The sequence below is a fragment of the Tachyglossus aculeatus genome, chromosome 6 (assembly GCF_015852505.1).
Source record: "Tachyglossus aculeatus isolate mTacAcu1 chromosome 6, mTacAcu1.pri, whole genome shotgun sequence".
NCBI lineage: Eukaryota > Metazoa > Chordata > Mammalia > Monotremata > Tachyglossidae > Tachyglossus > Tachyglossus aculeatus.
Genome location: NC_052071.1, coordinates 40,359,949 through 40,372,416, shown reverse-complemented (window position 1 = coordinate 40,372,416; position 12,468 = coordinate 40,359,949). Strand labels below are relative to the sequence as shown.

Here is a 12,468-nt window from a genome sequence, read left to right as displayed (position 1 = left end):
ATGAATAAACTGAGAGGGGCCAACTACACCGAGGTCACAGAATTCATCCTGGTTGGACTTTCCCATCAGCCCAAAACTCAAATCATTTTTTTCTGTATTGTGCTCTATCTCTATCTGGGAACCGTCATGGGAAATATCCTCATCATTCTGATAGTGTGGAAAGAGCCTCGACTTCACACCCCAATGTATTTCTTCCTTTGTAATCTGTCCTTTGTTGACCTGTGTTCCACCACCACTTCAGAGCCTCTGATCCTTGTCAACTGCCTGAGAGACTGCCCCACTATCACCTACAATGACTGCTTCACCCAAATGACCATCTCCATCTATTGTGCCATCACCCAATGCTGCCTATTGGCCGTCATGGCTTATGATCGATTCGTTGCCATATCGAGCCCCCTGCGTTATACGCTGATCATGACAATGAGGACTTGTTTCCAGATTGCTGCTACCATGTGGATAAGTAACTTCTTGCTGGCCCTATTTCCTGTGGTCACCATACCGGTTCGGTTTTGTGCAGGACACAATGTAGTGAACCATTTTGTATGTGAGGTGGAAGCCGTCTTAAAGCTTGTCTGCTCAGACAGCACTGTCAGTGAGATCCTGATGTGGATAATCACATTCTTCATCTTCCCCCTCCCCTTTCTGTTTATCCTCCTGTCTTATATCCGGATCACGGTGGCTGTTTTGAAAATCCCCTCCACAACTGGGCGGAGGAAAGCTTTCTCCACCTGTGGATCACACCTGACTGTGGTAACCATCTACTACGGGACCCTCATCTCCATTTATCTCAAACCTCAGAGCAAAGACAGCAGGGACCAGGACAAAATCATCTCTGTATTTTATGGAACAGTGATCCCCATGATGAACCCTCTCATTTATACATTGAGAAACAAGGATATGATAGAAGCCTTGAGAAAGGCAATTGGGAAAACCAAGCAAGTAAGGCTGTCAGTGTGAATTCTAAGACATAAAATGCTGAGTTGAGGCTGAATTGACGAACAAGTATAATTCATTACAGCAGAGAAACAAACTCGAACTCATCTATAAGAGCATTCAGAGGGCCTGGATTCTAAATCTGGCTCCCCCACTTGCTTTGGGACCTTGGGCAAGTCCCTGAATTTATCTGTGCCTCAGTTTCCTCATCTGTAAAATGGGGATTACATACCTATTCTCTGTCCTACTTAAGACTGTGAGTCCAATGTGGGACAGAGACTGTGTCTGATTTGATTACCCCAGTGCTTTGTACACTACTTGGCCCATAAGTGTGGAACAAATACAATTAGTATGATGTAATAATAATAATAGTAATAATGGCATTTAGTAAGTGCTTCCTATGTGCAAAGCACTGTTCTAAGCATTGAGCACTGTTCATATCTTTAAATTATACATTACAAATTACATAGTTATATTAATGTCTCTCTCCCACTCCGGAATGTAAGCTTGTTGTAAGTAGGGAGCCTGCTGCCAAATCTGTTGTAGCGTGTGCTCCCAAGCACTTAGCACACAGTGTTCAGCCTATAGTAAGTGATTAAATAACACTTTTGTTATTCTTCCTGGAGTAGGGAAGGGTTGGGCGGGGCGGGGGGTGGGGCGTGAGGAGGATAAGTCTTTCCACATTCGAATATTGGCTCTTCCTTTCCTTACTGGGACCACGGGCAAACCATTTAATACTGAGTGCCTCCATTTCCCAGCTACAGACTGGGAACATTGATTATTTCAGAGAGATACTGGGAGTGGGTGCTCTAGCACGGGGATTAGCTCCAAACCCTTGGGAAGAAAGTTGCTGAAGCAATCCAGTGCATCAATTTTAGCCCTTGGAAGTTGCCACAGTGGAGGAATAGAAGCAGTGGGGCAAGGAAAGGCTGATGACAACTGAGCTTGCACATGACTTCCCATTCCAGCCACATGTCTTAACGGCCTTTTCTGTCTGATAGGCAAGATCCCCTTCACCTTAGAAATAGCAGCTCTACGTTTTACAAGGGCTTCAGGTTTCTGAAGAGGTTAGGGGAGATTCACAGGCAGGCTGGTGTAGATGGAATTCTCCCTGCTCCACTCTTTGACCCCTTGGTACCCTCACCTCTTTCTTTAGCCCCTCACCCTGCTAAATCAAAGGATCCCATGTCCCTCCCTGCAGCTCAGGGAGCATTCAATCAATTATATTTAGTCTCATGAACCCATACTGAATGCAAACACATACTAATACTAAGTGTCTGGGAGAGTACAATGGAAGGAAGCCACATGTCTCCTGCCCTCTAGGAGTTTACAATTTAGTGGGGGTGACAGACAGTTGGAAATTGTTTGTAATTAGTGGGAGGAGGAATAGGAGAATATGAGACGCAGCATGGCCTAGTGAATAGAGTATGGGCCTGGAGGCAGAAGGACCTGGGTTCTTATTCCAGCTCCTCCACGTGACTGCTGTGTGGCCCTGGGCAAGTGTCTTAACTTCTCTGCACCTCATTTACCTCATCTGCATACTGGGGATTAAGACTGTGAGCCCTACACATTACAGGAACTGCTTGTATTTACCTCAGTGCTTAGTACAGAGCCTGGCACGTAGTAAGGACTTAACAAATGCCATTAAAAAAATTGAATAGTGAAGAGGAAACAGAGTCCATGGGAAGCAATTTCATTAGACCAGCTGCTGGATTGTTCTTGGGTCCACATTGATTCTTTGAGACCCTGAGCATTTGGGCTGGTGTTTATTTTCATTGAGGCCTAAACTGGGTGAAATTGGGCTACAAAGGAGACTGCTCAATTCCATCAGGTCAGAATGTTGATACTTGGGTTTTCTCCCCAGAGAACAGTGCTTAGAACAGTGCTTTGCACATCCTAAGTGCTTAATAAATTCCACCATCATCATGGGCAGCATCATAAATGCTCACGTGGAAAGGAGATTTGCCCCTTATGTTTGATCTGAAAGACCCAGACAATCACGAGGCAGGTTTGTGTGCCTGTCTCAGGGAGGTCAGCTCTGCTGAGGGACTTGTTTCTTGCTTTTTAGGTTCAGTTAATTGGGGGATTGTTTTTCTTCCTCCTTTTTTAACATCTTCAATGTTTTCCTTTGTCTCTGCGAAGGAAAAGCTGAAACTTTCTCCCATTGCTCATAATTATCCCTTTATTACTGTGCTAAAAAGTTTCTGGTAAAGGAATGCCAAGTTTGTTGTCTCCTTAATAATGCCTCGAGTGGGGTTTCTGGGTGTTTGCAACAAGTGGTTTTAATTGCTCCACTCTGTTCACTGCATTGGTAATAAGCAATGCCCATTGAGCCTATTAATGCTCAACAAACCTGAGTAAGATAATCATGAGAGGCTTTCACCCCTTTCAATGACAGGCTGGAAAATAAAAGCCTAAGGAGGAAGAACCCTTTAAGAAAAGGAAAATATACAGACATTTTTCCAACAAAGATTATGTCGTCTTAAAAAGTCAGGTTGGGAACTAGATATTTGAATCAAGGCAGACGTATTTTCCTGGTAGTACAAAGATTGTCTTTTTCCTCTTCTGTTCCTAATGGGAAAAATGAAGATACGTTTCTTGGACTAGAATACATCAGGGGGAAAATTGGGAGGGGTAACTTTATTATTTCTAGTTTAAATTTGAATTCAGCAGTGACCCTTACCTCTCTGGGTCTCCTCTGCCTCAAGTTTAGATTTTTCTGAGGAAATGAGAAAGTTGTTGACTTCAGCCCAACAAAGAGAGCCTCAGCATTGCAGCATCACCAACTTCAGTCACATTTCCAACTCCAGCCACTCCACAGTTGTGTTCTAAGCTCTCTGCTCTGCGGTAGTCACAAATCCTCCTGCTTACATCACAACCGTCATCTAATCTTCTACTCCTGTACTGGGACCTAACATAAGAAAGAACTAGTCTTTCTCAGTGGCCAGAGCAGGGCCAGTCTCAGACATATAGTGGGACAACAGAGAGATGGACTGTGTGTAGCCGATAGTGACCCTACACTATCCCGCAATGGTCATTTGGGGTTCCACCCCACCGTTGGGTGGCTTTTTGCAGGACCCTTTCAGGGTCTTGGTTATGGCCTGGGTGGGTGGGACAGGACCCCCTGCTGTATGGTGATGGCGACAGTAGAGGCAGCTACTATTGCCACTGCTGCAGAAGAGGGAGATTTCTAATGATTATTACTATGGTACCTGTTAAGTGCTTACTATGTGCCAAACACCATACTAAGTGTTGGGGTAGATATGAGATTATTGGATCAGACAAAGTCTCTGACCCTCATGGGGCTCACAGCCCCCAAGTGGGAGGAAGAACAGGAATTTTAACCCCATTTTACAGATGAGGAAACTGAAGTATAGAGATGCTAAATGACCTGCCCAAGGCCACAGCAAGTAGCAGAACCGGGATTAGAACTCAGGTCCCCTGACTCCCAGTCCCGTGCTCTTTCCACTAGGCCACACCATTTTCCAGAGAAAGGGACAACAGTGTCACTGCTACTGCCTCCCTGATTTTTCCCCAGAAGAGCAAAGTGACATATTCCCTGCCCTCAAGGAGCTTACACTGCAATGGGGCAACCAACATAAAAATATTTACAACTTTCAATTGTGTGGACACGTATACCTGAATGCTGAGGGGAATTTAGGTAAAGTTCATAAGTGCTAGAGTTGGTGGAAGGGATGATATGGCCTAGGACCAAGGAAAATTAATCAGGGAAAGCTTGTCTTACCATAATTGTCTTGTTTCTATCCCACACGAGAAGAAGACAGAGGTACAAAATAATGATAATAATCATAACTTTTGTTAAGAACTTACCATGGCTTAAACACTGTTCTAAGCGCTGGGGTAGATATAAGTTCATCATGTTAGACATAGTCCCTGTCCCTTAGAGGGTTTGCAGACTAAGAAGGAAGGGGAACAGGTATTGAATTCCCATTTTACAGATGAAGAACCTGAGGCAGAGAAGTGAAGTGACTTGCCCAAGGTCACCCAGTAGGCAGCTGGTGGAGCCAGGACACCCAGATCTTCTGACTCCCAGGCCGGGGCTCTGTCCAGTAGGCCATGCTGGTTCGTTGGAAAAGGAAGCACGAAGGATTTGGGTTTGGTAGCATCAATTTTCTGCTTGGGAGCTACCAAAGAATGTTATGCAATTTTCTTCTTGAGAGAGCTCATTCATCTCCCCTCCTAGGCCCACAGCACTTATGTAAATATCTGCAATTTTTAAATTTATATTAATGATTGTCTCCCTCCTCTAGACTGTACATTCTTTGTATACAGGGAATGATTCTGCTTATTGTTGAATTGTACTCTCCCAAGCGCTTGGTATAGTGCTCTGCCCACGACTGAATGAATGCATGACTTCAGGATTGCTGGAATAGGCTGGGGGTCAGCCAAAGGGTACCAGGTTCCTAAAACATCCCTGTTGACACATTTCGATCCCACTGCCATTAGACTGGCTTGGGAAGTTAGGTGATCTGAGATCATTCATATCCCAGAGCTAAGTGAGAAGTGGGAGATTTCACTGCCCTCTGTGGGAAGCCACCACCTTAAGGGGCTTGAATTGTGGCACATCCAGTGTCAAAGTAGAGACAGATGAGAAGGGATCGTGAGAACGAACAACTTAATTCCTCACAGGATGTGACAATCCATGCGCTTTCCCCTGCCCTGCACTTTGCTTGTTGCTCATGATTGGGAGGGAGAAGAGAGGGTGAGTGGGGCTATGCAAACCTCTAGTACCGGAATTGATTCCACTGAACAGATTCTTGGTCCTCAGTGTCAGGACCAAGCCTCATTCGTCTCCTTTCAGAGGTAAAAGATGTCGCTGATGGCAGATGATTTTCCACAGAATCCCAGGATTTAAATACCTTGGGAAATCAAGTTCAGCCCCTAAATTATGCTACCCCTTCTTCAGGGCTAATTCTGTTTCTAAAATGTCCACCTCAATTTATTTTTATGAAGATCACTTTCTGCAGCTAGCTTAACATGGAGTCCAGTGTGGGTGGGAGGATTTGTGTTGGGGGGTGAAGTTTAAGGGTCCCAGGGGGAAAGTCTGTTCCAGCAGCTCAAAGAACGAGGAAGAGGGGTGATGACCTGGAAATAGTTTCCTTTCACTTTCCTTAATGGGGAAAATGTCATGTGCAGTGTGTTTCGCCTGATGCAAAGTTGCTACATTGATGGGCCTCTGATTCCGGCAACAATTTCTGGTACTGAACCTATGAATCCCCGCCATTCCCACAGGATGGGGCAGAAGATATCTAAAGCTTGCTCTGCATCTGCTCATCACTTCTCTTGGGGCCCTTCCACCTGTTTTCTCACCTTGCAGACAGGACCCAGACAATAGTACAATTACTACTGATGGACACTGGCAGTAAGCATCATGGGAGCAGTCCCTACCCAGGTGTTCGAATCTGTCCTTGTTGGGATCTCTGATTCCTCTAATAATTGTCTTCTTGTCCTGATGCTGATGACTAAACTTGCCACTCTGCAGGGAAGTAGCCTCATCATTGCTCTCATTTAGGGTGACCTTTCCCTCCACATCCCCTCATACTTCTTCCTCAGCAACTTGTCAATCCTGGACCTTTGCTATCCATTAGCCTCCATGCAAGTCCGCCCTACCGGACCTGAGCTGTCTTTCCCCCAGATGTGCATCTTCCTCTTCCTGGCCAAGGAGGTATGCCTTCCGTTCGTCTTGGGGATTACAGCTCTTTGTCACCATCTTGCAATCCCTTGAGCTCCCTGCTGATCATGAGCCATCAGGTGCATGGGCAGATGGCAGCCACCTGGGTTGGGGGGTACCCCTCCTACCATTCATCCTGCTCACCCTGTCGCTGTGGCTCTGCTTCCGTGAACCCTACACCAATCAATCTGCGCATCAGGCAGAAACTCCTCACCCAGGGCTTCAAGTCTCTCCATCACCTTGCCCCCTCCTACCTCACCTCCCTTCTCTCCTTCTATAGCCCAGCCCGCACCCTCCGCTCCTCTGCTGCTAATCTCCTCACCGTACCTCGTTCTCACCTGTCCCGCCATCGACCCCCGGCCCATGTCATCCCCCGGGCCTGGAATGCCCTCCCTCTGCCCATCTGCCAAGCTAGTTCTCTTCCTCCCTTCAAGGCCCTACTGAGAGCTCACCTCCTCCAGGAGGCCTTCCCAGACTGAGCCCCTTCCCTCCTCTCCCCCCTCGTCCCCCTCTCCATCCCCCCCATCTTACCTCCTTCCCTTCCCCACAGCACCTGTATATATGTATATATGTTTGTACATATTTATTACTCTATTTATTTATTTTACTTGTACATATCTATTCTATTTATTTTATTTTGTTAGTATGTTTGGTTTTGTTCTCTGTCTCCCCCTTTTAGACTGTGAGCTCACTGTTGGGCAGGGACTGTCTCTATATGTTGCCAATTTGTACTTCCCAAGTGCTTAGTACAGTGCTCTGCACACAGTAAGTGCTCAATAAATACGATTGATGATGATGATGATGATCAATCGCTTTGCCTGTGACATTCCCTCCTTCATCAAACTGGCTGGTTCCCACCACTGCATTCCTGAGCTGATGATTCTCACCTCTGGACCCTTGGCACTGCACCAGCCCTGCTCCTGCATCTTCCCCTCCTATTTCCACATCATCAGGACAGCTGTGCTGAAGGAGAACTGCCATGCTGAAGAAGACCTGCTATGCCAAAGGAGATTCACCATGACCTTGGCCAACACAAACTCTTTGTCACCTTTGCTGAAACGCAAATGACGTCTTGTATTGGGTTAATTTCAGAGTAGGTGCCCAGTGACTCTGTTCTTACCAGTCAACAATCTGTATCAAGTACTTACTGAGTATACTAAGTGCTCAAAAGAGTATAAGGCAATAAAGTTGGGAGACATTATTCCAGGGGTGTCTAGTGGCTAGACTAGGGAAGCAGCGTGGCTCAATGGAAAGAGTGCAGGCTTGTGAGTCAGAGGTCATGGGTTCAAATCCCAGATCCACCAACTGTCAGCTGTGTGACTTTGGGCAAGTCACTTAACTTCTCTGTGCCTCAGTTACCTCATCTGTAAAATGGGGATTAAGGCTGTGAGCCCTACGTGGGACAACCTGATCACCTTGTATTCTCCCCAGCGCTTAGAACAGTGCTTTGCATATAGTAAGCACTTAACAAATACTATTATTATTATTATTATTATTATTATTATTATTATTAGAGCATGGGTCTGGACGTCAGAAGGACCTGGGTTCTAATCCTGTCTCCCCCACTTGTCTGTTGTGTGCTTTTTTGGGGCAAGTCCCTTAACTTTGCTAAGCCTCGGTTTCCTCATATATAAAATGGGGGACAAAATACCTGTTTTCCCTCCCCCTTAGACAGTGAGCTCCATGGGGAGCCCAGACTGCCACTAATCTGATTATCTTTTACCTAATCCCAGCACCTAGTACAGTGCTTGGAACATAGACATCCAAGACTACAATAATTACAATCTACAATTACTATATAATACAATTAGTATGTAATCATAATAATTTTAAAAGAGAAGTCAGAGACCCCAAGGAAAAGGAGCAGTGTCTTCATCCCCATTTTTACAGATGAAGGAACTGAGGCCCAGAGAAGTTAAATGACTTGCCCAAAGTCGCACAGCTGATAAGTGGCAGAGCCGGAATTTGAACCCACAACCTCTGACTCCAAAGCCCATGCTCTTTCCACTGAGCCACGCTAAATAAAGACTTGGAGTTCTCCAACTTGGTTATCCAGTCTGATCAAGTTCACTGGATAATTACTCAAGTTCTACATCTCTGGGTAGCCCAGCAACAGGACATAAAAGGTCTTTCCTCAAACTTGAAAATCTTCATTTATCTCAAAGCTCATTTCTGATTTCCTTCTTCTAGTTTTCATAAACAACTTGGGAATTCTGAAGGAACTTGAATGACAGGGCTTGAGGGACTGTAGGACTCTTTATTTTGAGTTTATTTTGAGATCAATTCCCATCTTCATAGTAGAATGGAAAATGGTGGCTTTCTGGCTTTTTAGGTCTTTAAGGACTTCTCTCTCATTCATTCATTAATTAATTCATTCAGTTGTATTTATAGAATGCTTACTGTGTGCAGAGCACTGTACTAAGTGCTTAGAAAGTACAAATTGGCAACATATAGAGATGGTCTCTACCCAACAATGGGCTCACAGTCTAGAAGGGGAAGACAGACAACAAAACAAAACATGTGGACAGGTGTCAAGTCACTAACAAAATAAATGGAATAGTAAATATGTACAAGTAAAATAGAGTAATAAATCTGTACAAATATATATGCAGGTGCTGTGGGGAGGGGAAGGAGGTAGGGCTGAGGGGATGAGGAGGAGGAGAGGAAAAAGGGGGCTCAGTCTGGGAAGGCCTCTTGGAGGAGGTGAGCTCTCAGTAGAGCTTTGAAGGGAGGTAGAGAGCTAGCTTGGTGGATGTGTGGAGGGAGGGCATTCCGGGCCAGGGGGAGGACGTGGGCTGGGGGTCAACGGCGGGACAGACAAGAATGAGGTACAGTGAGGAGGTTAGCGGCAGAGGAGTGGAGGGTGCGGGCTGGTCTGGAGAAGGAAAGAAGGGAGATGAGGTAGGAGGGGGCGAGGTGATGGAGAGCCTTGAAGCTGAGAGTGAGGAGTTTTTGCTTGATGCGTAGGTCCCCTGTAAAATCGCTACTCCCTTTCCAGGCATATACTCCAAATGAAGAATTGTCTCCGTAGGCTCAGACCATTAGCTAAAAGTTATTTTCTAACTATAGCTCACATAAATCTCTACCCTCCCTTGCATCTAGTAACAAAGTGAGTCTCCATAAACAGTTTCACTTGCACGTATCAGAGACTCATTACAAGAGGAAAAAAAAAGACTGCTTGGCTTTAATGATCTACAACTTAAAATAGGCATTTTTTCCTCAGAGAGCATGTCAACATATTGTTGGTCCCTTCAATCCACTTTCCATTGGTGGAATTTCACTGCTTATTAGGGATATGATCCCTGGAGTCTCCTGAAGGCTGAAATCATGAGCTCTGGAGTCTTCTTGAATTATTTAATACCTTCTTGTTCTAGGTAGTGGGTCTGGATTTCAGTGCTATGCAGATTTTTCTCTCAAAGTGAGTGCAAGAACAAGTATCGTATACCTCTTGCCAGGTGATCTAAGCTATATCATACAAAATCATCCGTGTTGTTTTCCTCAGAGAGTGTAATGTATCAGCCACTCAGAAAGAGCAGACCTAGCCTCAAATCATTTAATATTTTGAAGTCAAGGTAAGAGATATGTTTATACTAGCCACCCTCCTTAAAAAAATGACCTTGGTACAGTATTGAAAATACTTCTTGAATTTCTATGAAATTGGGATTTGATGTTATTATATTCTAGACTACAAACTCACTGTGAACCGGAAACCTGTCTGCTAACTCCATTGTATCCTCCCAATTACTTAGTACAGTACTCTGCACATATTAAGGGCTCAATAAATATCATTGATTGATGGATTCCCTCTACGTGCCCTACATATATGGAGCCAGCTTTTAAAATAAGAAAATGGCATTCCAAATCATTTGTTTTGTTTCTTAGGGTTAATTCAGGGATTTAAATGCATGCAAGCAAATTCATCACAGGACATGCAAAGGTGCCTTTTGTCCCAGTGGGCTTGTTAAGAACCAAAGGAAAACCGACCAACTTGACCATCTTTAAACCAGGCTGGGCTGGATGCTTTGGTGACCCATCACTGACCAAAGGCTATATGTGGATTTCATTGTTAATTTGAAAGGACTAAATTTCCAGCAGAAGTTACCTTGGAAGCTATAAAATTCAGTGAGTATCTGGTCTCCTTCACAACCTGAAGGCCCATTCTAGCTTAATGATTTTTTTAAAAAAGGATCTAATTTATTTCCTTCCTGCCTCTTCAATTAATGGAGGACTTTACATTTTAATTCTAGATGGTAACCATCAGGAATAAAAATATCTGCATTATATTGTACTTCCTACAGTCACCCCTGGAATTCCATTTGGCTGTCTCACTGGAGAGTCGGTAGTTCCTTTGAAATGAACATAATTGGTGCTTGAGAGCTCCAGATTCTGATCTATAGCTTCCCAAATAGGCACATCTATCTTCCAAACTTTTGACATACTCTAACTCCAGGTACATTTTTGCATAAGATTTAAATGTATTTTCCAGCTAAATAACACTTAAGAGAAATGGGATGTTATTTTGTGAGACAACTATGTTGGCTGAAGTTAGAAAACAGCCTTCTCTCCATGTTCCCTCCCTCCTGCCCCCAAAAGAGTTTATGAAATTAAGATATTACATTCATCCTGTACCTCTGGACTTCTAAAGAGTGAAGGAACATCAAGTGCCCAAGAGAAGTATTAATAACATTAACTGTGGTATTTTTTAGGAGCTTACTATGTGCCAAGCACTGTACACAGCACTAGGGTAGCCAGAAGAAAATCAAGTCCCACATGGGCTCACAGTCTAAATAGGAGGGAGAACGGGTATTGACTCCCCTTTTTGAGAATGAGGGAACTGAAGCCCAGAGAAGTTTAGTAATTTGCCCAAAGTAACACAGCAGACACGTACAGAAGCTGGGATTAGAACCCAGGTCCAAAGTAGTTTAGCTAATAACCCATGGAGCAGGCTAGATAAAGAAAAATTTGTTCTCATTCGATGAAATTTATCAGTGCAGGCAGAGGCATAGAAGAGTCTTCCCCCCGCTGCCCCCCCGCAGCAAAAAAAACCTCTAGCATAGAACTAATTTTTAGTCTAGGAGGGGATGTGATTGCTGATGAGAAATATCTTCTCTCTGTGTGTCTTTATGACCTTAGTTTCTGCATTGGGGGTATCTGCTCCATCAGCAGATGTAACCATCAAGTCTCTAAAGGGTTAAAAACACTGGATTTAAGAAAATTCATCATCCAGAAATCGTCTCAAAGATGGAGAATCCGTTTGAGTCCAACTTAGAAGGCTGAGAAGGGTTCTGGGATGTTTGTGCTTCAAGCAAATTTTGTTAGCTTTTTCCCCATCATGGGATAGAGATTTGGCTTATTTTGATTATCTCTGAAAAGTGAAAGGCTAAATTAAACTAACCTCTTTGGCACTAATTCCTTTAGAACTTTGAATCCTGAAGGTTACCCAGATGTACCACTTTCTGCAGGGGATTTCCTCATTTGGAAGAAAGAAAATAAAAACAGGAGGAAATGGTAGTGAGAATTTCAGAATTTCAAAAATGCAGAGATTTCACTTACCCTTCCTGTTCCAGAAAACCTAATTTTAACTGCCCTCAGTGATCTAATGACCTCAGACTAGAGATCAGGTTATCCACAGATTCTAGCTCTGAGGAATACACAGTTTTGTGTTGCAGCCTCCTGGAAATTATACCACCTGCTCCTTGCCAGATGATGACTAATGACCAGGAATCCTGGGGACCACTCCTAGTAATTCCCATCCAGCCCCCTTAGAGTCAGAACTCATTGGGCTTGTACTTCCTAAAATTGAAGCTCTCTTTCCTTTCTCTTGGTTCCATAGGAAGGAGAAA

At 44.2% G+C, this 12,468-nt stretch overlaps 1 protein-coding gene across 1 annotated transcript; it reads left to right on the top strand.

The window, feature by feature from the left end:
* On the top strand, positions 1-957 carry LOC119929494 (olfactory receptor 13H1-like). Its single transcript, XM_038747663.1, has one exon. The coding sequence runs from the start codon at positions 1-3 to the stop codon at positions 955-957; it is 957 nt and encodes a 318-aa protein (XP_038603591.1).
* The last annotated feature ends 11,511 nt before the right edge of the window (positions 958-12,468 follow it).

What these genes read in the sequence shown, in the direction of transcription:
- LOC119929494 (XM_038747663.1), top strand. Translation starts at nt 1, where the DNA reads ATGAATAAACTGAGAGGGGCCAACTACACCGAGGTCACAGAATTCATC.